Source organism: Opisthocomus hoazin, chromosome 8 (assembly GCF_030867145.1).
Source record: "Opisthocomus hoazin isolate bOpiHoa1 chromosome 8, bOpiHoa1.hap1, whole genome shotgun sequence".
In the NCBI taxonomy this organism is placed as follows: domain Eukaryota; kingdom Metazoa; phylum Chordata; class Aves; order Opisthocomiformes; family Opisthocomidae; genus Opisthocomus; species Opisthocomus hoazin.
The window spans coordinates 41,603,853-41,627,352 of record NC_134421.1 but is presented as its reverse complement, the minus strand read 5'-3'; the positions used below and the strand labels follow the sequence as shown (position 1 = coordinate 41,627,352).

General features: G+C 38.5%; 1 protein-coding gene across 28 annotated transcripts in view; it reads left to right on the top strand.

Annotated features, from left to right (window-relative positions):
• The window catches only part of NRCAM (neuronal cell adhesion molecule), a 171,915-nt gene that overhangs the window by 121,882 nt on the left and 26,533 nt on the right, over positions 1 to 23,500 (top strand). For 15 of the 28 annotated variants that reach the window (XM_075429490.1, XM_075429485.1, XM_075429487.1 and 12 more), the window contains 13 exons: positions 233 to 399; positions 482 to 629; positions 1,181 to 1,305; positions 2,167 to 2,196; positions 3,519 to 3,620; positions 7,671 to 7,868; positions 7,973 to 8,043; positions 8,954 to 9,179; positions 9,476 to 9,591; positions 16,108 to 16,312; positions 16,513 to 16,635; positions 17,636 to 17,812; positions 18,938 to 18,973. In XM_075429490.1, coding sequence (XP_075285605.1) covers positions 233 to 399; positions 482 to 629; positions 1,181 to 1,305; positions 2,167 to 2,196; positions 3,519 to 3,620; positions 7,671 to 7,868; positions 7,973 to 8,043; positions 8,954 to 9,179; positions 9,476 to 9,591; positions 16,108 to 16,312; positions 16,513 to 16,635; positions 17,636 to 17,812; positions 18,938 to 18,973 — 1,724 coding nt within the window. Of the gene's footprint in view, positions 1 to 232; positions 400 to 481; positions 630 to 1,180; positions 1,306 to 2,166; positions 2,197 to 3,518; positions 3,621 to 7,670; positions 7,869 to 7,972; positions 8,044 to 8,953; positions 9,180 to 9,475; positions 9,592 to 16,107; positions 16,313 to 16,512; positions 16,636 to 17,635; positions 17,822 to 18,937; positions 18,974 to 23,500 lie in introns of all 28 variants that reach the window. The other 13 variants (XM_075429502.1, XM_075429500.1, XM_075429507.1 and 10 more) reach the window with 5 other exon arrangements.

The following is a 23,500-nucleotide window of genomic DNA, read 5'->3' as shown; positions in this document are numbered from 1 at the left end:
AATTTAAAAATAGTCTGGTTTTAAATATATGCTGATTACAATATGCTAATACAATATTACAAATACTTAACATAACAACATTAAGTTATCCCTCCAGAGTGAATTTTAAATTTCATTATGTGATTCTGTCTGTATTTTTTAATGTGGCGGTCCCAAGTTTGCATTTTCTGATAATAAAATACAACAGAATTTAACTACGATGTTGGGTAATGATATTACTTTTTATATAAAGGTTTAAGGGAGTGAAAGGTAGCACCTTGCATGGAAATGAATACGTTTTCCATGATAATGGAACCTTGGAAATTCCGGTGGCTCAGAAGGATAGTACTGGTACATACACATGTGTAGCAAGGAATGAATTAGGAAAGATACAAAATGAAGTGCAATTGGAAGTTAAAGGTAAGAAATGACCACTCTTTCATCACAGATTAGTACAGAGTTTCACACTTTCTAAATATCTAATAGTCATTTTAAATTTCAGATCCAACAGTGATAATTAAACAACCAGAATACAAAGTGATTCAGAGATATGGCCAAGTTTCATTTGAGTGTATAATAAAACATGATTCTACCTTATTACCAGCAGTTATATGGTTAAAGGACCATGATGAACTGCCAGATGATGAAAGGTATGGACAGAATGATTTTCCTTTATTTTTAATTTTCTAGTTTCTTTTTGTCTGCTCATTTTCCTGATCTTTAAAAGGAACATACTGACGTATTGACATTTTCCAAAGATGACTGATAAATATCATCACTTTCCCATATTTGGTGACTAAAGGACTTGACTAGCGTGGTGAAAATATTAAGATAGAATTCAAAATAAAATAAGATGTAAAAATTTTTAGTTGTGAACATTGACCTTGTATATCAATGGTAAGGAGAAGATAATTGGGATAAGAAGCTAAAGGGATAAATGGAGACGATTTTGCTCCAGATCACAGATAATTAAAAGTTGTTTCAGTTTATTTGGAAATAAAAGCACATTAGGATAGACAGTTACTGTGGGAAAATGGTCAAGAGCAATGTAGAAAAGGCTGACGTGGACCCATAGCTTATGTTGCTGTCTAGTTATTTATTGAAATACACAAGTATACGGGATTTGATAATGTCTTATGCAAGTTTCTTATAACAATACCAGTTATTGAAAAATCAGTGGCTGTATCTATTGTATTTACAGGTTTCTAGTTGGTAAAGACAACTTGACCATTATGAATGTAACTGATAAAGACGATGGAACATACACTTGCATAGTTAATACTACTCTGGACAGTGTTTCAGCAAGTGCTGTGCTTACTGTTGTTGGTAAGAATACTCTCAAACTTTATGATAGCAGAACTGTGTTTAATCACTGTTAAGTATGAAAATAGGGTTAGATTTTAAATGAACAGTACAAACATTGTTTTGGTTTCTAGAAAATGACAAAGGAAATGTCACCTATTTGTAAATGTGTGTCATTTTTTTAAAAATATGGTCTTACCCTAAAGTTTGCCTTTAAATCAGCTACTTAAAAAAGGGTTCAGTAGCTACAGGACACTTTCAGTTTTGTGATGTATAGGTTTTAATTTGGATCACATCTGAGCTAACACAGTAGCTTACATACTGCAGAGTATTTCACCATAAACATGTTATCTCAGCAATCTCTTTTGTAGCTAAATTATGATTCAGAAAGACTGAGCATGCTTGGTTGTATGGCTTTTCAAGGATTTTCATTTTTAATTACTTCCCTCTGTTAGGTTTCTGTGATTGCAGATTGTTGTAAAATACGTTACTTTGCCCCCTCTCCCAATTTGTAAGAAAGTTTTGAGTAGATGTCCTGAATGATTCTTACCTGAGTTCAAACTGAGTCAAGTATGCTTGTGTTTTAAAATTGTGTTGTGATCTTGCACCTATCCAGAAATTACATATGCCAAATATCTAGTACTTACTTAAAGTTTTTACAAGATTACTTCTTTATTTTCTTGATCTATCCTTATTAAAAAATGGATAAAATATTCAATAATACTTTTATAACTTCTCAGTGAAAAATTATCGATGTATTATTTAAAATCAAACATTTACTCTAAATAAGTTTTCTTTGTCTCTAATAATTTTAGTCTTTACCTACAATATTCTGTTTCTTTGGCTACTAACTGATTAAATCCTTTATATTAATGTTCTTTTCAGCTGCTCCCCCAACTCCAGCTATCATTTACGGTAAACTAATACGAAGTTCTCTTTCTACATCATCTGCCAGTCATCTGCCAGATATATTTCTCATTTGCCTCTTGCAAAGTGCAACATATCTTCTTTTTTTTTTTTTCCCTTTTTCCTGTGTTTTTGTGTGTCTCTGTGTGTGTGATGTCATCCCATTTTACCAACTGCTTCATTACTGGAGTACTGGACTTAAGAATTCTACAGTGTAGGCTGCTTTGTATTTTAGGGAATAAATAATTTCCAGAGATAAATTATTTTTTATTAAGGTTGGTTACAGTGCGATACTGTTTTTCTCATAGAGAACACTGTAATGCGAATTAGTTACATGAAAAAATGAAAGATCTAAAAGGCACCTGTTCATTGGAAGTTAATTCACTATCAAAGAACTTGCACCAACCAAATGATGGTTTTTACATTGCTTTTGATGACAGCTTTGTAGGCCTGGTGTACTTTATTTCATAGTTTGTCTTCATTTTGCTTCACTCATAAAATGCATGGGTCCATATTGACCAGTTTGGTTTATGATTGATGAAAAGCTGAAATTTAAAAAAAAAATCTGTCAGGTGCAGTCTTAAATTTGACAGCGTACAGCATTTAATGAGGTGGCATTTTTTCTGAATTTGGATTTAAAAATGCAATACAATATGTCTGAAACACTTTTAAGTGTGAGCGATTTAAGCATTTTTATGTAAATCTTATCTCATTCAGTGAAAATGCTTATGCATTCTTGGAAGAACCCACTCATTAGTCTTGATTTTTGTGTAAAAAATAATTATTTTCAGCAATTTGGAATGGACAATTACATCTTTATGCATTATGAGGATGTATATTAACAGCTTGCTTGGTATTTCAGGATTTTTTAGAACTACAGCAAAAACCAAATAACTTACTTGTTTTGTATTTACATGCAAAGTATTTGTAGTCGTTCTAGAAATTTTATGTGAATGCTTATTTTCCATATTTTATTAAATATTTCTAGTTATAATAGATAACCACCCATAATCATTCAAAGATAGACTAAACATGCATTTCATAATTCTGTGCATCTCATTACGTTTTTATACCATACTGCAATCAGACGTAGACAAAATCAAATATAGATTCTTGTGAATGCATAGAAGTTTCCAGATACATCAGTTCTCCATTCTATCTCTGTTTTGTGACAGTTGCATGCTAATGGTCATTGAGTCATGCTTACGTAAGCGAGTAGGCCTGCCCTGCTATAGCTGTGGAATTCTTTTGGTTGGAATGTAAGGATTTTTTCAAAGATGAGTCTACATATTCTGACGTGGTTGTTTACTTCGTGTTCATTTGATTTACAGCTCGGCCAAATCCACCTTTTGACTTGGAATTGACGGGTCAGCTAGAAAGAAGCATTGAACTTTCATGGATACCAGGCGACGAAAATAACAGCCCCATTACAAGTAGGTTTGTTTGTATCTGTTGCATTACATTGACAGTGTTACGTTAGCTGTTCTCAGATTCCAAAGAGTTCTGAGATAAATTTTGTGTGCAGCATGGAAGAATGGTAGCTTCATTTGCTACAGTTGCCATTTATTTACAGAACAAAAATTGACTGGATGACCTCTACTGTACAGCCAAGCAGAAAGACTTACTTACTGCCCTAAAAAGCTGGGCTTTTGATTTAAAAACCTGTCCTAGTTAGCATAGAAGTTGATACTGGTGTGAGCTCTGTCTGACAAGGTCCAGTCTTATGAATATGTAGAGAGTAGGCTTGTTCATTAGTTGAGAAAAAAGGGACTCATATATGCTTCTGAAGGAGAGAGCTACTAACATCTTGCAGTAACTCTTTTGTAATTCCCATGAAACTGAAATAATATCAGTACCGATATCTTTAGTGTTTATCCATCATTACTGATACAGAAGCTTACTCTTCATGAAAATAGAAGGAAGATAGTTTTTCTGGTTTTTTTTCTAGTCCAGACAGTTGAAGGAATAAAGCATATCCATAAGACAGGGAAAATAAAAATCTACACTACATTTGGAATGAATGAGTTAGGCTGACTTACTGAGTGTTGCTCTCCAGGTTCTGATGCTGGTCAGTATCAACACTGAACACAAACCTTAGGGGTCAGACATCTGGAAAGGAAGTTTTGCAGAAACAGAACTTCAGAAATTTCAGAACACATCAAAGATTTTGATTGCATTTTAATGAAACACGAAGGGATTTTGCTGAAGTTTTACACTTTCAGACTTGTCTAAAGCATATCAACTAGTAATATACTTTTAAAAATATACAGAAGTTTAATCTAAATAATTTAATTGAATTTAAGTAATGGTTTATTCATGTATTCTTGTATCAGTATTTTCTTTTTTTTTTCTATATCAGAAAGCACAAATCTTGCCTTTCTATAGGAATGAGATTACACTGTTTCAAAAGACGTGATACTAGGTGGTGTTGGCTCATGTTAGATTTTTCCTAGAAGCAAGTTATTGCATACACTCTGATACTGGAAATTGAACTCTTCTGATTAAACAGTGCTGGTTTTAACTATGATACAATTTATATTGCTGCATGGTCCTCTGAGAGCCTGCAAAATAAGGCATTTGCTTCATAAGTAAGCCTGTTATTGCTGCTGCTGCTGCTATCACTTGAAAGTGCAGATCAAGACTCAAAGATAGCACTTCATCATCAAGCAAGTGGAAGAAAAGAAGGTTATCAGGAGTAGTCAGCATGGATTCACCAAGGGGAAATCATGCCTGACCAATCTGATAGCTTTCTACGATGACATGACTGGCTGGGTAGACGAAGGGAGAGCCGTGGATGTTGTCTACCTAGACTTCAGCAAGGCTTTCGACACAGTCTCCCATGATATCCTCCTAGGGAAGCTGAGGAAGTGTGGGCTGGATGAGTGGTTGGTGAAGTGGATAGAGAACTGGCTGAATGGCAGAACTCAGAGGGCTGTCATCAGCGGCGCTGAGTCTAGTTGGAGGCTGGTAACTAGTGGTGTCCCCCAGGGGTCAGTACTGGGCCCAGTCTTGTTTAACTTCTTCATCAACGACCTGGATGAAGAGTTAGAATGTACCCTCAGCAAGTTTGCTGATGACACAAAACTGGGAGGTGTGGTAGACACACCGGAAGGCTGTGCTGCCATTCAGCGTGACCTGGACAGGCTGGAAAGCTGGGCAGAGAGGAACCTTATGAGGTTCAACAAAGGCAAATGCAGGGTCCTGCACCTGGGGAGGAACAACCTCATGCACCAGTACAGGCTTGGGGTGGACCTGCTGGAGAGCAGCTCTGCGGAGAGGGACCTGGGCGTCCTGATGGACGACAGGTTAACCATGAGCCAGCAGTGTGCCCTGGCTGCCAAGAAAGCCAATGGGATCCTGGGGTGCATCAAGAAGACTGTGGCCAGCAGGACGAGGGAGGTTCTCCTTCCTCTCTAAACTGCCCTGGTGAGGCCTCATCTAGAGTACTGTGTCCAGTTCTGGGCTCCCCAGTTCAAGAAAGATGAAGAGCTACTGGAGAGAGTCCAGCGGAGGGCTACGAGGATGATGAGGGGACTGGAACATCTCCTCTACGAGGAGAGGCTGAGGGAGCTGGGCTTGTTCAGGCTGAAGAAGAGAAGGCTGCGAGGGGACCTAATAAATGCTTATAAATATCTGAAGGGTGGGTGTCAGGAGGATGGGGCCAAGCTCTTTTCAGTGGTGCCCAGTGACAGGACAAGGGGCAATGGGCACAAACGGAGGCACAGGAAGTTCCGTCTGAACATGAGGAAGAACTTCTTCCCTCTGAGGGTGACGGAGCACTGGAACAGGCTGCCCAGGGAGGTGGTGGAGTCTCCTTCTCTGGAGATATTCAAGACCCGCCTGGACAAGGTCCTGTGCAGCCTGCTGTAGGTGACCCTGCTTCGGCAGGGGGGTTGGACTAGATGACCCACAGAGGTCCCTTCCAACCCCTACTATTCTGTGATTCTGTGATTCTGTGATTATGAGTGATCCCTTTACACAAGTAATAGTGGTACAACTGACATGCTATAATGTCTCTGAAAGCTCACCTAGATTTTTTTTCTTTGAAGACTCCTATAAATTGTTTTACTAGAGTTGCAGGCAGAATGCTAGTTACCAGAGAAGCAAAAAGCAGTAGTGAAAACTTTTTTTTTTAGCATGTAGTATTCTCACCTTTTCAACAAAGACTTTTGTCCAGAAAACATCCTACCCCAAGACCTCTATCTCTGAGCACACAACACCAGCTGTAACTCAGGTGGTGATTTGGGGCCAATTCTCCCTCTATCTTACTGCTCAGATCAGGATGAAATCTGCAAGCCTTAAGTCCAGAAGGCTATGCTTAGTACTACTTATCTATTTTACTTCTTGAACATCTTGGCTCCTCAAATTGTTGTGCATTATTTCTAATTGTTACTGTAAATATTCTTCTAAAAGCAATTTAGAGATGCCCCTCAGAATTTCTTTGTAATGCAAACAGGATGTATTCTGAGTCATATTTTGGCTTCGTGTTCCCACCTATACATGAGATGGGGCAAAATTTTTGTTACACAACACACAAACATTTGATGCTTATGTAAATTTTTTACATCTAAACTTAATGTTCCATAGAATATACTCAGACTATGTATTCTTCTCTCATTTACTGTATCCTAACAATTTCTCTTAAGCGTCTCGAAACTTATATCACATACTTAAGAGCAGGAAGCTTTTTTTGCTCTTTCACAGCTGAAAAAAAAAGTCCTTTTGTCTTTGATAATGAGTATGATTTTCTTTTTGGAGTTCTACAAACCTGTCTTTGATAATGAGTATGATTTTCTTTTTGGAGTTCTACAAACCTGTTCATCCTTGAGGTTATCTGCTCTGTAGGGTCTTAACAGTTATCATCATAATGATCACACGGAGATCTCTCAAGAAATTTAGCTTCTGAACATACATTCTCTGACTTAATTTGAAGATACTGAAAAGTGCTCTCGGAAACCTTCCTCAAGTATTGGTTCTTGACTTTAAATAGTTCTTCGTTAAGCCAGTCTCATTGGGGAAAATAGAAAACTTAGAAGAGTTTTAATATTGTACAGATACTACTTACTGTCAGCTTTATACAACTAAGTCAAATATATGTGTCAGCCAAATATTACTTCTACATCAAAATTCCAATCTTGTCCTGCTTTCTTGCTGTGATAGTTCAATGGTTCCTGTTACATTAAAATCCAGTACCTGAGAGAGAGCTCTTGTAATAACATGTTACCTGACAGGTAGCTGCATTAGTGAGAATACCAAATAATAAAAATAAGAGTGTTTCTATTATATTTCTACCAAGTCAGTACTTTTGAGATCAATATTGTAGATTTGTGTTCTGATTTATGTGCTTAAATTTCAATTTCCATTATTTTTAAAAACATTGATTGGATCAGTCCTTTCTGATTAGCTTATTCAGAAATGCCTACACTGATCTAGGAGGGTGTTGCAAGTTTTGACATAAAGTTGGATTCAATTTCTGTTTACAGACTTTGTGATTGAATATGAAGATGGGCTGCATGAACCAGGAGTATGGCATTACCAGACGGAAGTTCCTGGAACTCAGACAACGGTACAGTTGAAGTTGTCTCCGTACGTCAACTACTCATTCCGTGTGATAGCTGTCAATGAGATTGGCAGAAGTCAGCCAAGTGAACCATCTGAGCAGTACCTGACAAAATCTGCAAGTAAATAACTATTCCCTCTTACTGGTGATTGATTTACACTGTGAATGGCATTGAATTTGCACACAGCAGTCATTCTTGTTCACATGTAAATATTTTATTTTTAGACCCTGATGAAAATCCTTCTAACGTACAAGGGATAGGCTCAGAACCTGATAATTTGGTAATAACATGGAAGGTAGGTTTGGTTTTTTGAGGTTTCATTTGTTTGTTTTCAGGTTGTTTTCAGGCATGTGAGTAGCATTTTTTTAGAGAAATAATAATGATCTAACTGTGAACACACTATGAGAATACCCACTGCGTTGCTTGCTTGTTACATTCTTGAAATTCAGTAAAATCCAAGAGTCAAATCTAGAGATTTCCCTGTCTTCGTTTTCAGGCAAAAGTTGCATGCATTATGAAAAAAAAGAAAATTAAGGTGCCGTATTTTTCCTGAGTGATTTCTCAAGATAAGCCATTAATTTGGTAATACAGGATGTTTTGCTGCCCAATTAGGAGAACTTAAATATGTAAATTGTGCTTTATCTCAAGTAGAGTCTTATTTTTAGAATAAATTCTAATGTGAATCCTAATTCTGCCCTCAGCTTTTATGATAAACTAAATTATTGTGCACTTTTCCACTAAAAAACTTTTGTGGAAAAGTTTTGTTTATCATGCCCTTACCATTGTGACAGGAGCTCAAGGAGAGCCATGTAAAACCAATTTCCCATCCCAGATAAGAAACACTGACAAGGGAACACTGTCTATAGGGAGTTGGTCTAAGTTTCTTTTTTCCTCTTCCACTTTTCAAGAAATATTTGAAAATAAAATATGTGTGCAGAAATCAAGATCTGTGGTTGCATGAGAATTAATCAGAATCACCATTCAATGTGATTTTTACTAATGAATGAAAAGCAACTGAACTGACGCCTTGTAAAAGCTAAGTTGCATAGCTTGGAAATTTCAACAGTGCTTCTCTGTCACAGAACACAGTGGTAAATTTTCAGTAAAATTCTGACGAAGAATCAGTATATTTCCTTTGTGACTTCGGATTTTTCAGAGGCTTCAGATTATTTTTAAAACAATTTCATTTACTCTTTTCATTTCAGTCTTTAAAAGGTTTTCAGTCTAATGGACCAGGACTTCAGTACAAAGTCAGCTGGCGTCAGAAAGATGTTGATGATGAATGGACATCTGTTATAGTTGCAAATGTATCTAAATATATTGTGTCGGGCACACCAACTTTTGTTCCCTATGAAATAAAAGTACAAGCTTTAAATGACCTGGGGTATGCACCAGAGCCATCAGAGGTGATTGGACATTCAGGGGAAGACTGTAAGTTTTGTAGTTTGACTCAATTGTACTAATTAAAAGCAATTAAATGTGTAACCTAAATGGGTATTTAAAATAGTAAAATACTGAAAAAGGAGGGTAGTAGGGTTGGTTTTGTTTGTTTTTTTTTTTTTTTGTTGAAGTGAAGTAATTTGGAGATAATAGGTCTGCATAATACTCTGTATTATTAATCCTGAGGTCAGCTTTTTAACATAGGAACACTTTAACCTGCTGCTTGAATGCAGTGTTCATGTGGTGTCTCATTCTAACTGGGTGGCTGTTGCATCCTTTCCACACAGTGCCAATGGTTGCTCCAGGCAATGTGCAGGTTCATGTCATTAACAGCACATTAGCAAAGGTGCATTGGGACCCAGTTCCAGTAAAAACTGTCCGAGGACACCTTCAAGGGTACAAAGTAAGTACAGCCAAAAGCTTTCTGTTCCTTGTTTATTAAAATAGATCACTCTTCCTATATGAGACTGAATCCAGATTGAAGTAACTGACATATAAGAGGCCTCTTGCTTTTCAGTGAGATCACAAGTTTTGCTGACAAGAGCAACAGCACTGATACAATTAATTTAAAGTTCAGCAATGTTCCAGCCTTGTAGCACTAGCTTCCGGTGACATTGTCCTTGAAGAAAGATGGGAAGTGTTTGCAGTCAAGTTTGCATTCATTGTATAGATTTAAAAAAAGAAAATAGTTTTACAGATCTTATTCCAAAAGGATATTTACAGGATGAGGGGAAATAGTTTCTGTAGGAGTCTCTTCTAGGTCTAATGCTAAGATTGCTTATGTTCTGCCACAATATGATTAATCACATCTTTAATTCTGAGTAACTGGCCACTTGCTAGCTTATGCTGGGTGCTGTGTCTTTTGGGGGGCCAGGAAAAAAACTACATTTAACAGCTCAGTTTAAGGAGATAGGAAATGGCAGAAGATTTGGAGTGTACATATAATTGAAGGAAGCCTAGTGTAAGATAATGTGCTGGCTTTGATGGTAACTCAAAAGGCTGTGTTGGAGACAAAAGACTGCAATTTATAATAGAGAATGGGAGACAGAAGGACTTCAAGGTTAGAAACTGGGGGAATTGGTGTCCCTGGAGGACAGGGGATATCTGATGGCAAAAGGTGCTTCAGAGGTTGCACTAGAAGCTCCTCAGAAGAAACTCAAGAGTGAAAGCTGCAGAAGCATGGTAGACTAGTTCTGGAAGGAAGAGGGGAATGAGAGGATATACTGACTTCGTATGCAACAATAGAGGAAAATAAAAAAAAATTACTTCTTTGCTCCTCTGCAAGTATGCTAATAAATATGTTCTAACAAAATAGACTAGTTACACGGCCGGAACTAGGTTACTTCGTAAGAAAGACTAATTTAAACTGCTTCTGTTTAAATGAAAGGAGGAAAAAGAGATATTTGTAAAATGAAGAGTAAAGAATATTTGGAGGAGAATAAATGTACATCGTACCTATAAAATGGAGGACTAGCATTCAAGAGCATTGAAATAAAACTTCAGTGCATTACAGCTGGTTACCGTAGAATCATAGATTGGGTTGGATTGGAAGGGACCTTACAGATCATTTAGTGCCAGCCCCCCTGCCATGGGCAGGGACACCTTCCACTAGACCACGTTGATCTAAGCCCCATCCTACTTGGCTTTACCACATGAATGCGTGTTCCTGGTATGTGAGTTTCACTTGCCTGGCACAAAATACCACCAGACAGACTTAAGCTATTTCTGTATGAAGTAGCGTAAGTATTTGTAGTTAGTGTGGTGCTTTGCCCTAGATAATAAACATGTCTGAGAAACAGGACCTGTTAGTCTGTTAGCTATTTGTCTGTTGCATGAGAGTCTCTCATATCACCCTCTATTTCACACACAAATGGGCAACCAAAAGAAAATGTCCATTATGTGAGGATTAGGGTTACAGTTTAGTGAAGTTAATTCTTATTATTAATCCAGTTACAGCAACGCTAATTCTTATAAACCAAATCATCAAATTTCTGTTAAAGCTCATCAATAATACAAAAAAATCTGTAGACAAAAATGTCTACCTATACAGAATCACAGAATCACATAATAGTAGGGGTTGGAAGGGACCTCTGTGGGTCATCTAGTCCAACCCTCCTGCCGAAGCAGGGTCACCTACAGCAAGCTGCACAGGACCTTGTCCAGGCGGGTCTTGAATATCTCCAGAGAAGGAGACTCCACCACTTCCCTGGGCAGCCTGTTCCAGTGCTCCGTCACCCTCAGAGGGAAGAAGTTCCTCCTCATGTTCAGACGGAACTTCCTGTGCCTCCGTTTGTGCCCATTGCCCCTTGTCCTGTCACTGGGCACCACTGAAAAGAGCTTGGCCCCATCCTCCTGACACCCACCCTTCAGATATTTATAAGCATTTATTAGGTCCCCTCGCAGCCTTCTCTTCTTCAGCCTGAACAAGCCCAGTTCCCTCAGCCTCTCCTCGTAGGGGAGATGCTCCAGTCCCCTCATCATCCTTGTAGCCCTCCGCTGGACTCTCTCCAGTAGCTCTTCATCTTTCTTGAACTGGGGAGCCCAGAACTGGACACAGTACTCTAGATGAGGCCTCACCAGGGCAGTGTAGAGGGGAAGGAGAACCTCCCTCGTCCTGCTGGCCACAGTCTTCTTGATGCACCCCAGGATCCCATTGGCTTTCTTGGCAGCCAGGGCACACTGCTGGCTCATGGTTAACCTGTCGTCCATCAGGACGCCCAGGTCCCTCTCCGCAGAGCTGCTCTGCAGCAGGTCCACCCTAAGCCTGTACTGGTGCATGAGGTTGTTCCTCCCCAGGTGCAGGACCCTGCATTTGGCTTTGTTGAACCTCATAAGGTTCCTCTCTGCCCAGCTTTCCAGCCTGTCCAGGTCACGCTGAATGGCAGCACAGCCTTCCGGTGTGTCTACCACACCTCCCAGTTTTGTGTCATCAGCAAACTTGCTGAGGGTACATTCTAACTCTTCATCCAGGTCGTTGATGAAGAAGTTAAACAAGACTGGGCCCAGTACTGACCCCTGGGGGACACCACTAGTTACCAGCCTCCAACTAGACTCAGCGCCGCTGATGACAACCCTCTGAGTTCTGCCATTCAGCCAGTTCTCTATCCACTTCACCGACCACTCATCCAGCCCACACTTCCTCAGCTTCCCTAGGAGGATATCATGGGAGACCGTGTCGAAAGCCTTGCTGAAGTCAAGGTAGACAACATCCACGGCTCTCCCTTCGTCTACCCAGCCAGTCATGTCATCGTAGAAAGCTATCAGATTGGTCAGGCATGATTTCCCCTTGGTGAATCCGTGCTGACTACTCCTGATAACCTTCTTTTCTTCCACTTGCTTCATGATGGCCTCCAGGATAAGCTGCTCCATCACCTTTCCCGGGATGGAGGTGAGGCTGACCGGCCTGTAGTTCCCTGGGTCCTCCTTCTTGCCCTTTTTGAAGATTGGAGTGACGTTGGCCTTTCTCCAGTCCTCGGGCACCTCTCCTGTCCTCCAGGACCTCTCAAAGATGATGCAGAGTGGCTCAGCAATGACATCCGCCAGCTCTCTGAGCACTCGTGGGTGCATTCCATCGGGGCCCATGGATTTGTGGATATCCAGATCACTTAAGCGATCCCTCACACAGTCCTCCTCGACCAAGGGAAAGTCGTCCTCTTTGTAGGCTTCTTCTCTTACCTCCGGGGCCTGGGATTCCTGAGGGCCAGTCTTAGCACTGAAGACTGAAGCAAAGAAGGCATTCATTAGCTCTGCCTTCTCCGCATCCTCCGTCACCACGACACCCGCCTCATTCAGCAGCGGCCCCACATTGTCCCTAGCCTTCCTTTTGCTGCTGATGTAGTTGAAGAAGCCCTTCTTGTTGTTTTTGACATCCCTTGCCAGCTTCAATTCCAGGTGAGCCTTGGCCTTCCTCGTCGCATCCCTGCATGCTCTCACCACGTTTCTGTACTCTTCCCAAGTGGCCTGCCCCTCTTTCCACATTCCATGGACCTTTCTCTTCTGCCTGATCTCCGCTAGAAGCTCCTTGTTTAACCATGCAGGTCTCCTGCCTCCTTTGCTAGATTTCTTTCTCAGGGGGATGCATTGCTCCTGTGCATGGAAGAAGTGTTGTTTAAAGAGCGACCAGCACTCATGGACCCCCCTTCCTTCGAGAGCCCTGGCCCACGGGATTCCTCCCAGTAGCTCTTTGAAGAGGGCAAAGTCAGCCCTCCTGAGGTCCAGGGTTTTGATCCTGCTTATCGCCCTGCTTCCTCCACGCAGGATCCTGAACTCAACCATTTCATGGTCACTGCAGCCGAGTCTACCTCCAACCTTCACGTCCTCCACCAGTTCCTCCTTGTTTGTTAACACGAGGTCCAGCAGAGCGCCTTTCCTTGTTGGTTCCTCCACCACTTGCATCAGAAAGTTATCATCGATGCTCTGTAGGAACCTCCTGGATTGCACCTGCCTAGCTGTATGGTCTTCCCAGCTGATGTCAGGGTGGTTGAAGTCCGCCATGAGAACCAGGGCCTGTGACTGTGAGGCTGCTTGCAGCTGCCTGTAGAAGGCCTCATCAACCTCCTCCTCCTGGTGTGAAGTTCTCACCTGTCAAAGGCATGGTTACAGTGAGTTGTCATCATCCCAAGTTTAGATGGAGATTTTTTTGTTCTCAGACTTGGAGTCTCTGAGGTTATTTTCTGTCCTGTATTTGCTAATGGGCTGCACACTTTCCTCTCCAATTGGTCTAAGGCGTTAGTCATGCCGTGATTGCTTCTGTTTAGTGTGTTAGTCCTTGGCTGTACACAGTATGATTTTTTTTCTGTGGGGAGGGGAACCACAGCATTACACAAAGCTAAGCAAAACTGAAGCTAAAACAAGTTAGTCAATAATCATAAATAAAACAAGCTCAAAACCACAGGACTGACAACAGACCTGACCACTGAGTAGTTTTGCTGTTATGGCTAGGACAAACAAGACAATGGCATGTCCTTGAATAACTTGCAGATGCAGCAAAAGTTTCTTAATTGATTTTTGCAGATACAGCTAAATCAGGCTAAAATAGGTTAATAACTAGACAAGGCGTGACAAGTCCTAAGACCTAGTGGTTTGTTATTGTTATAAAGCCTTCTCTGAATTCAAGCTGAAAACTTCTCATGGGTCCCAAGTATGCTCTAAGTATCTTAGTTATTGACATAGCTTACAAAGCACATGACTATCTGTTTTTAAACACATCAGCAAAATCCTACTGCAAATTAAGGCTTTCCTAATTAATAAAATTATTTCAGATGGTAGCCCGATATGCAGTGTTGCATTAGGGACACATTTCATAATACAGAGAGGGGTGTTTCTCTAAAGAGTCACATTATAAAGACAAATGTATGAACAAAGCAGGAAGACTTCTAACTAGCAGCAGTCTACAGCACATCACTCATATTTTACTCTTGTATTAATCTAGCTATTACTTGATACACTGCAGTACTATAAAGCGTTTCAAAGCTAAGAAGAAATTTTAAAAAGAATTCTTTTCACTGTTACTGCTGCTGTTTTTTCCTGTTATTCTTATGAGTTCAGTGGTTATTCAATACAGTATGTGAAAAATGTGTTACAGTCTCTTTTACTGTCATATTCGTCTTCCAAATCACTGCTTGTCAAACCCAGTTTATTAAAGCTGTCTTTTAATTTTCAGCCTGGCTAGTGACAAGTGATGACCCAACTATAATAATTTGCTTTGTGAAAAGTTACTGGCTAACAATTCTTAAAATAACATGAACTATACCTGCTGAGTTTCAATACTAATACCAACACTTCAGTATTTTGTTAGCTTGTAAATGGCTTTTTACATTAGTTGGAAGGATGAGAGCTACAGGATGACAGCTGGTGGTGTTGAAAAACATTAACTCAAGCCATGTAAAACATAGTGGCACTTAACAGTGATTAAAGTGAAATGATATATTAGCTATAGAAAGCTGGTGTTAGTGTAACATTGCTTTATAAGCTATTTAGTTGGGCTTTCTAAGTTCCCTTTTTTGAATTCATATGTGAAAACCTAGCTTCCTTAATTAGAGAAGATTTTTTCAGTGGGCCTGAGTGGAACTAGAATTTTAATGATTTACACTGCTTCATCAGTTTTAGTGTGTGATCATACATACATGAAAATTATGCTGTGAAAAATGAACACTGATGCATTTGAAGGTGGCAGTCCTAGGAGTAACATAAGTCTTTGTAGGTGCAACTGTAAATATTTTTCCAGATGTCATGGTAAAGAGACTGTGTAGTAAAGAGAGTGCAGTCAAGGTAATTATCTCTGAGGCTCATCTGTAGTTTCTTAAAAACTCAATCAGCAAAATGGACAGCAGTATCAGCTTTGTGATCTGATCTGATTGTCACATAAGTGGAGGAATAGTCTTTCTGTCCTTAGATGGAGAACATTCCATGGCTGTAACCTTAGAGTCCTTTCAGAACTTCTGTGTTTTTCCAACCCAGACAAATCTTTTGGCTCTTTCCCATTTAAAAATATCTACTTGACTTCTACATCACAGTGAATAGCATGGTCAGGTGTGTGAGATGACAAGATGGCAAAATGGAATGTACTTTGGAAGCTGTGTAGACACCTTACTGCAAGAATGCATGGTATGAATGAGTCCTGCCTCTCAGATGGACTTGATAACATGAGAACCACGACATACTAATGCAGTTCCAAACCAGAACTTGTGTCAAATTGGCTTTGAGCATTAGTGGAACTGGCAGGTGATAATCTTCACCCAGTTGCGTAGACATGACTGTGGACAAGGTCTGTTTCTGGAGCAGGAAAGGTCTATGCTGTGTCTCACTTATTAAAATTGCATTTATTTCTGCCTATAATTCATGGATACTCGTGGAAAAGCTTAGAGTTTGTAAAATCAGAACACCTAAACACTCACTGTAAATTTCTTTTTGTCTTTAGGTTTATTACTGGAAAATACAGAGTCTGTCCAGAAGGAGTAGGCGTCATGTAGAAAAAAAGATCTTGACTTTCAGGGGAAACAAGACTTTTGGAATGTTGCCAGGGCTGGAGCCCTATAGTTCTTACAAGCTGAATGTTAGAGTTGTTAATGGTAAAGGAGAAGGACCAGCAAGCCCAGACAAAGTATTTAAGACCCCTGAAGGAGGTATGAAATCAGAAAGCTAGAGAATAAACTAAGTGTGATATATTCAGAAATAGAACACTAAGGGTGTAATTGCTGAATTTGCATCTTGGACATCATAAAATTGTAATCTGGCTCAATACAGTAATATTCTTAAGAATTAATAATTCATGAGCTGTTTTAAGTTAACCTACTTTGTATTTACTGTATATTCTTCTTAAAAGTTCCTAGCTCACCCTCCTTTTTGAAGATTACTAACCCAACGTTGGACTCTCTGACTCTGGAGTGGGGTTCACCTACCCATCCAAATGGTGTTTTGACATCATATATCCTGAAGTTTCAGCCAAGTAAGTTAATTATGAGTATGTAACTCCAACTTAGACAATATGTCTACCAAATAGCAATCCATTTATGAAGAAATATGTTAAATTTATAATGTACAAAAGATACCGTTGCACTGTAGATTTCAAATTTGAGAAAGATTAATGTATTTTGACAGCAAAGATGACTTTATTTGGAAAACTTCACTTGCTCAAGTACAAGGTTAGCATTTTTCCATTATTTTTGTTTCTTCAAACCATGCTTCACAGAAAAATGGAGGTGAAGTCCTACACATAATTGACAGCCAAGTTAGAAGCAAGATACTACCACTTACAAGTCCTATATTCTAACTGAAGAGAAAATATCATTAGAAGTAGATCAAAATACATCCAATTATATTGTTGTCTGCTTCTTCAATTTTCATGGTATTTTAATTTTAAAATGAAAAATTCATAAATGTGCCACTCATATCAGAGGTATAAATCACTTCCTTAGGATCCCCATGCCACTTATTTGCCTGGAAATTTGCCAGCAGTGTCACTGGAAATTATGAGATTCGTGTGCATGGAACAGGTTAAGGAAGGTTGTTTTCTTTCACTTACCAACTTCCATAGTTCCTTGGCATTAGATACAAGTCATGTCAGTGTTTTTTTACGAATTTATTATGAAGCAGCTAGTTTAGAGTTTTATATTTTTTTAATGATCAGTGCTTTAAATGTGTGTAAGTTCAGGTGATTTGATGTGGACTCAGTTGCCTTGGATTCAGATATTTGTGAGAATGGAACTTGAACTTAAAAAACTTGTAGGTGTTTCCTATCTCCCTGTTGAATTTTGGCCCCTCGCATAGATCCTTTTTTACACAAAGGTGACTTTCTTTTGACACTGTAGATTATCATGCAAATAACCTGAAATGAACAATGCAGCAGACAAACAAAAGAAATAAATACAAAGAAAAAAGCCCATTTTAACACAATGATAATGTAGGCAATTTTCCTAACTAACTCTTTTTTTTTCTTGTAACAACAGTTAACAACACACATGAATTAGGTCCCTTGGTAGAGATAAGAATTCCTGCCAACGAGAGCAGCTTGATACTAAAAAATTTAAATTACAGCACACGGTACAAGTTTTACTTTAACGCACAAACTTCGGTTGGATCAGGAAGTCAGATAACTGAGGAAGCAGTAACAATTATGGATGAAGGTAAGATGGGTATGTATGAAGAAAACCCACTGAGTTTAAAACCCACTACAAATTTTATTAAAAATATTACTGCTGCTTCCTTCAGTTAAGGAAATAGCCCCTGCTAAAATTTTCTCCAGAGCTTTCTTAACTGTATTATACACTAATACAGGATTTTAAGTAGTTTTTAAGAAAAGATGTGCAAAGGTTTTCTGCTGTAGTGGAAGCTCCAAAAGAGATGTAAAGCCCTTCCTTTTGATATAAATGTACAAGATCTAAGATTTCAGCTTTTCTGGTTTTCAAAGTTTCATGTAACTTGACATTGTAATTGGTCTTCCTTCATTCACCTATTCTGCTTCATTGACCTTCTCTGGTCAAAGATAATAATACTGAAATGGTGGAGCTTTGTAATTGGAGGAAATTATTTCTCTTGGGAAGCATGCAACAGCTTCAGTGAGGTCTAAACTTTTCTCACAGAGCTGGCAAACACTAATTTCAAAAAAGCTGCAGACATAAATCTGTCATCTATGGCCCCCAGGTAACTGATGACATTGTATACTATTTAAATACTCTTAAGCATATTATTCAACCCTGTCACTTTCGATTTTTACATTTATAGCCATTCTAGATCTTTGACTTTGGCAGTTCTTTTGTTGAAGATGTTATTTATTTAGATATGAAAGCTTAATAAAATCAGAGTAATTTCAAGCAAAGGGGAAATTTGGAAGGGAAGCCTTTTATGATTTTGCACATGTTAATATTAAAAGTCTATTTTGATGCCATCTTTTCATGTATTTTTAAGCTTTGTAAAATTATACTGTATTGAAATTGCCATAGATGAGTTGGTATGCAATGCAATTTCTCTAATAATGTATTAAGGTTGCATATGAACTACGTTTATTTTAAATCATGAATTTTAACAAGCATGAGCAATAAAATCTTGTAAATGCATGTATATTAATTTTTGTCTTGTAATTGTCAGTGTGGAGCATAAGTGGATTGTTTCTAATTTATTTGAATTAATACATTTTATCTAGTCTGCATGCTTTTCTTGTTTATAATGAAATGAAATTATATATATTTATGTTCCCTCTGGTGTTGTATCTAATTATATAGTGTTCCTATTCTTGCTTTCCTCCATTAAAGCTGGTATTCTCCATCCTGCTGTAGGTGCAGGCAAAGGTAAAATGAAACTGCATGGTTTGTTAATGTGTGGATTTTGCAGTGTTGCAAATGGGGAAATTGCAGTGGTAAGGACAGAAAATCTTGGACTACACATTGCTATACAAAGTATTAATCAGTGCTGGAAGAAAACATTTAGAGGTTTTGTTTTGTTTTTTTTTTTTAAAAAAAAAAAGGAATCCAGAATGCTTATTAATACCTTTCATCTGTTTATTTTGCCACAGAGTTTCAGGGGAATTCATTAGCTTTGCTTCAGCAAAGTCTAATTATTTCTGAACGTTTACCAGATGTATGTCACTGTCATAAATATTCAGGATCCAGGTGCACTAGCACTGATTAGCTGGAGTAGAAAAAAGAGCACTTTTGCAAAGGAGTTTTTTTTACTGCCTGTGTCATGTGCATTTTTTGTTTTTAAAAAAGTAGATGTGTTTGCATTCTCACTGCTTATTAATGCTACCCATTTGATCACATTTATTTCATTTGCAAGCCAACTGTGCATAGGAGACAGTTGACTGAGAATACGCTCTGTATACTTCTCAGTTCGAGTATCAGATTGAATATATAGGCAGATGGCTTCCTGCTGTCTTAGGTTCACAGGTCTTGTAAGTGAGCACTTGAGGATATTTCAGTGAGGGGAACGTGTTATCTTCCTTATGCTTGAACTCAGTAATATTTAGTTCTTTATGATGCAATTCTTCGGTCAAAAAAGTTGCTCATCATTTTTTTGGACACATTTTTTATGAATTTTGGTACCTTTACTGCCAGAAGCAAAGATTGTCCTCAGGACTATTAAGTAGCTGTAAGTCAGAAAGAGGTACCTATACATATGTATCATTTTATCACAGATAAAATTAGTCATTAACACTAATGAATATCTGTGCTTCAGATTCTCAGACCATAAACATCCCGAATCAAACTCTGTACATGAAATACCCAAAATTTTTTACAAACTTGGAAGAGACAGCATAGATTGTTTTACATACATTTTCTTTCCGCTTGATGATCAGGTGTTTTGAATGATAATAACCACAAAAAAGAACTTAGTTCACTCAGTCTGGTATAAATCAGGCTCTCTATATATGTACGAATGCATGCATTCGTGCATATATAATACATATATTTATATATGTGTATGTAAGTATATTCTAATATCAGATGCATTTCTGGTAAGTGTGTGGAGTTGTGGATTTATTTTAATGACAAGTCTTTCCGACTGTTTTTTAGTCTTGTTGTAGCTAAGAAGTCAGCACAGATTGGAACAATCAAACTGGCTTGTAGTCCTGGACATTAACAGCAGAAATGTAAATTAAGTTCTTATTATTTATAGCTGACTGCAAAAACTTACGCAAGGAAAAATGTATTCTCTGTGTGAAACTGAGGTCTAATTATATAGCTGTATCACAGCCTGTGGCTAGCAGAAAGTGTCTTATTTGTAAGATCAGCTGGAGCAGCTCAAATTTCAGAGCTGTCATCTCAGATTCTCTGAAAACTAAGCAGATGTCTTCGTTTAGTTCCATGCCGTTTATGGTTTCAAAGTTTTCACATATTTGTGTAGCCTCTAGTTCTTACAATCGCAAAGAAAACTTTGGAACTGCAAACAGGATGGAAGTAAAGGCATGACATCTGTTAGGACATCTGAGTTGCTGCAGGTCTGAGATGAATGTTCTCAGTGGTTACTTACATTAACATATTAACTGTTTCACTACTGATCAGGGACTATGAGGAAGGAAAAGGAGGATCATATTATCAAGATCAAGTGCCAAATTATTTGGTCCCATGAGTGGGTGGATTTGAAAGATAGAAATACTCAGCCCACTCAAGAAGAAGCCATACGCAGCAGTGGATTTTTACTCCTCCAGTAAGTGCAGGAGGGCCTATACGTATATAAAGTTTTTACTAATGTGGACCCAAAGCCAAAGGAAAGAGAAGGTGAAATTTAGATGTTCTCAATTCTTTTGTGATTTATCAAAAACATCTGGTTTTCATTTTGAAGGGCAGAACTTCCCAGAAAAATGTAATTATCCTTTCAATTTGAGCACGTTCATCTTGGAAGTTGACAAGACAATAGATCCCGGATTCAGCCAGCCTAAATTCCACTGAGATTTGTGTACTTGGTGTTTTCTGCTGGCTAGCTGCCCCTGAAGACTTGCAGCTTTGCGAGTCAGAAACATTAGACACAAGGTCCTGGAGGAATTAAAATCATCTGAACCTGAGTGAGCTGTGCAATGTGGGATATATTTCACTTCTCAGAGTAAAACTATATATTAAATTGCAGAGGGAGATATTGCTACGATAAATCTAAGGATCTTAGAGTGTCTCAGTATTTTTATTTTAGTTCTGAAATACATTCCGTCTCCTTTGGCACCATGTGTCTTTTCCATCTTTTTAGACAGGCATGGGCCCTTCATTGGCTTTTATTACTTTAAAAGCAATGAAATTAACCACAGTCTGCTTACTGCTACACTCAGCACTTTTAATATTGGTCTCAACTGAGTCTGTCTGATTATAATGACTGGACTGGTGTTAAGTAAAGATATCCAGTGTATTCTAGACCACTAAGTAGAGAAGAAAATTTTGAGCATTTTTCCTGTAAGGTAAAATAACAATTTTAGAGGAAAACATGATATGTCAAGGCTAAGGAATTTAAATAAAGGAATAATTTTTTTTTCTGTAGCTTGAATAGAACTTCAAAGCCTTATTCAAATGGGGGGCAATATAAGGAGGAAAGTACGGTCTCCCTGTAATATAGGCACCATCCTAATAAAAAGGGTTTTTGGACAAACAGTGCCGTTGCATCAAATAGAAGTGCAATGGGTCTTGGCAAATTACAAGAATTGAGGGTTTTTTTCTTCTCTAAGGAAAATTTAGCAGAGGAGATCCATGTCATTCTTTCACCAGCCCACATGAGTAAATCATGACACATTATTTTACTATATGGGCAAGCTATCCAGTTACAGTTGATAGTCCTATTTGACTTGCACTATCTTTTTTCCTTTCTAATGCTGTGATGTTATGAATGACTTAAATTTGATCAAATTATGGCACTACAAAGAAGAAAAGAATTGTTTTTCTTTCTTAGAAACCTATATTCTAAATGTGTCTGAAAACCGCTTATGTAAAACATAATGTATTACACCCAGTATTAGATAAGCAGTATGCATTGATGTTGCCATTTATGTATTGATATCCAACGACAGGCATGACGTAACAGGTATGAGAGAAATTTGGGAATAAGAAGTTGCTGATTAAAATAAAAAGTCAGAGGGGCTCGTTACTGTGTTTGTTGTAAGCTGAACTGTAGGGAGTCACGCCATGACACGTCAGTGTCTTGTTTCACTTCTTGTTGAACGGACTTCTTGTTTCACTTTTCAGCTTCTTTTTGATTTAGTCAACAGTTTTATTTGAAAGCAAGGTCTTGTAGCCTGCATGCACGCAGACACTGATAATTGACAGTCCTGGACTGCAATTAAAATAAGTTGTGAGATCACAGTTACCTTTAATTGAAGCTAACACTTCCTGTCAATGTGGTACTCGGTCTGGTCTGCCTTGTAGTCTAGCCTCTGGGTTTGAAGCTATTCTTTTTTTCGACTGAGTCTGCAATATATAGCTCTTCACTGTGGGCTAGAAATCATTCTGGCTGGAGACAGTCTGGAGGAGAGCCACAAAGATGATCAAAGGACTGGGAAAGGCTGAGAGAACTGGGTTTGTTCAGCCTTGAGAAAAGAAGGCTTAGGGGAGACCTTATCACCATGTTCCAGTATTTAAAGGGTGGCTACAAAGAAGCTGGAGACTCCCTTTTTAGAAGGAGTCACACAGAAAAATGAGGGGTAATGGGTGCAAGTTACTCCTGGGGAGATTCCGACTGGACACGAGAGGAAGTTTTTTCACAATAAGAACAATCAGCCATTGGAATAATGTCCCCAGGGAAGTGGTGGATTCCTCAACGATGGACACTTAAGATTCAGCTGGACAGGGTGCTGGGCCATCTTGTCTAGACCGTGCTTTTGCCAGGAAAGGTTGGACCAGATGATCCTTAAGGTCCCTTCCAACCTGGCATTCAATATATCTATGATTCCCAACAGAGTTCATCTCTCTGATCTCTTCGTAGAAGATAGGATCATCTCACTTTTCTTTGTTTCATACAAAGTGCTGTTCTTTAAATTATTTTCCCTGCCCACCATCTGTTTTCCCTCCCTGTTTGAATCATTTCACGTAATGTCTCCATATTTTTTGCTGACAAGTTCAAGCTGTTTTTTCTTTACAAGTTGATTATAGTATTTTTGTACTGCTCCTTCAGCCACTCTCTCCCTGCGGACTTCTCCATGATATATCTATATGATTTGTTCTGCTATGCAGAACCACTGTTTTGTCCTCTTCAGTTTACTGGCAGCAATGATGATGCTTTGCATGCTAGACTAGAGAAAATGATGATTTTTGCAATGCAAAAATCCCTGCAAATGCTTTTCGCTTGGTAGACACCACACAAAATCCATGCCATGCTAAATACTCATCAGTGAAACAATTTCT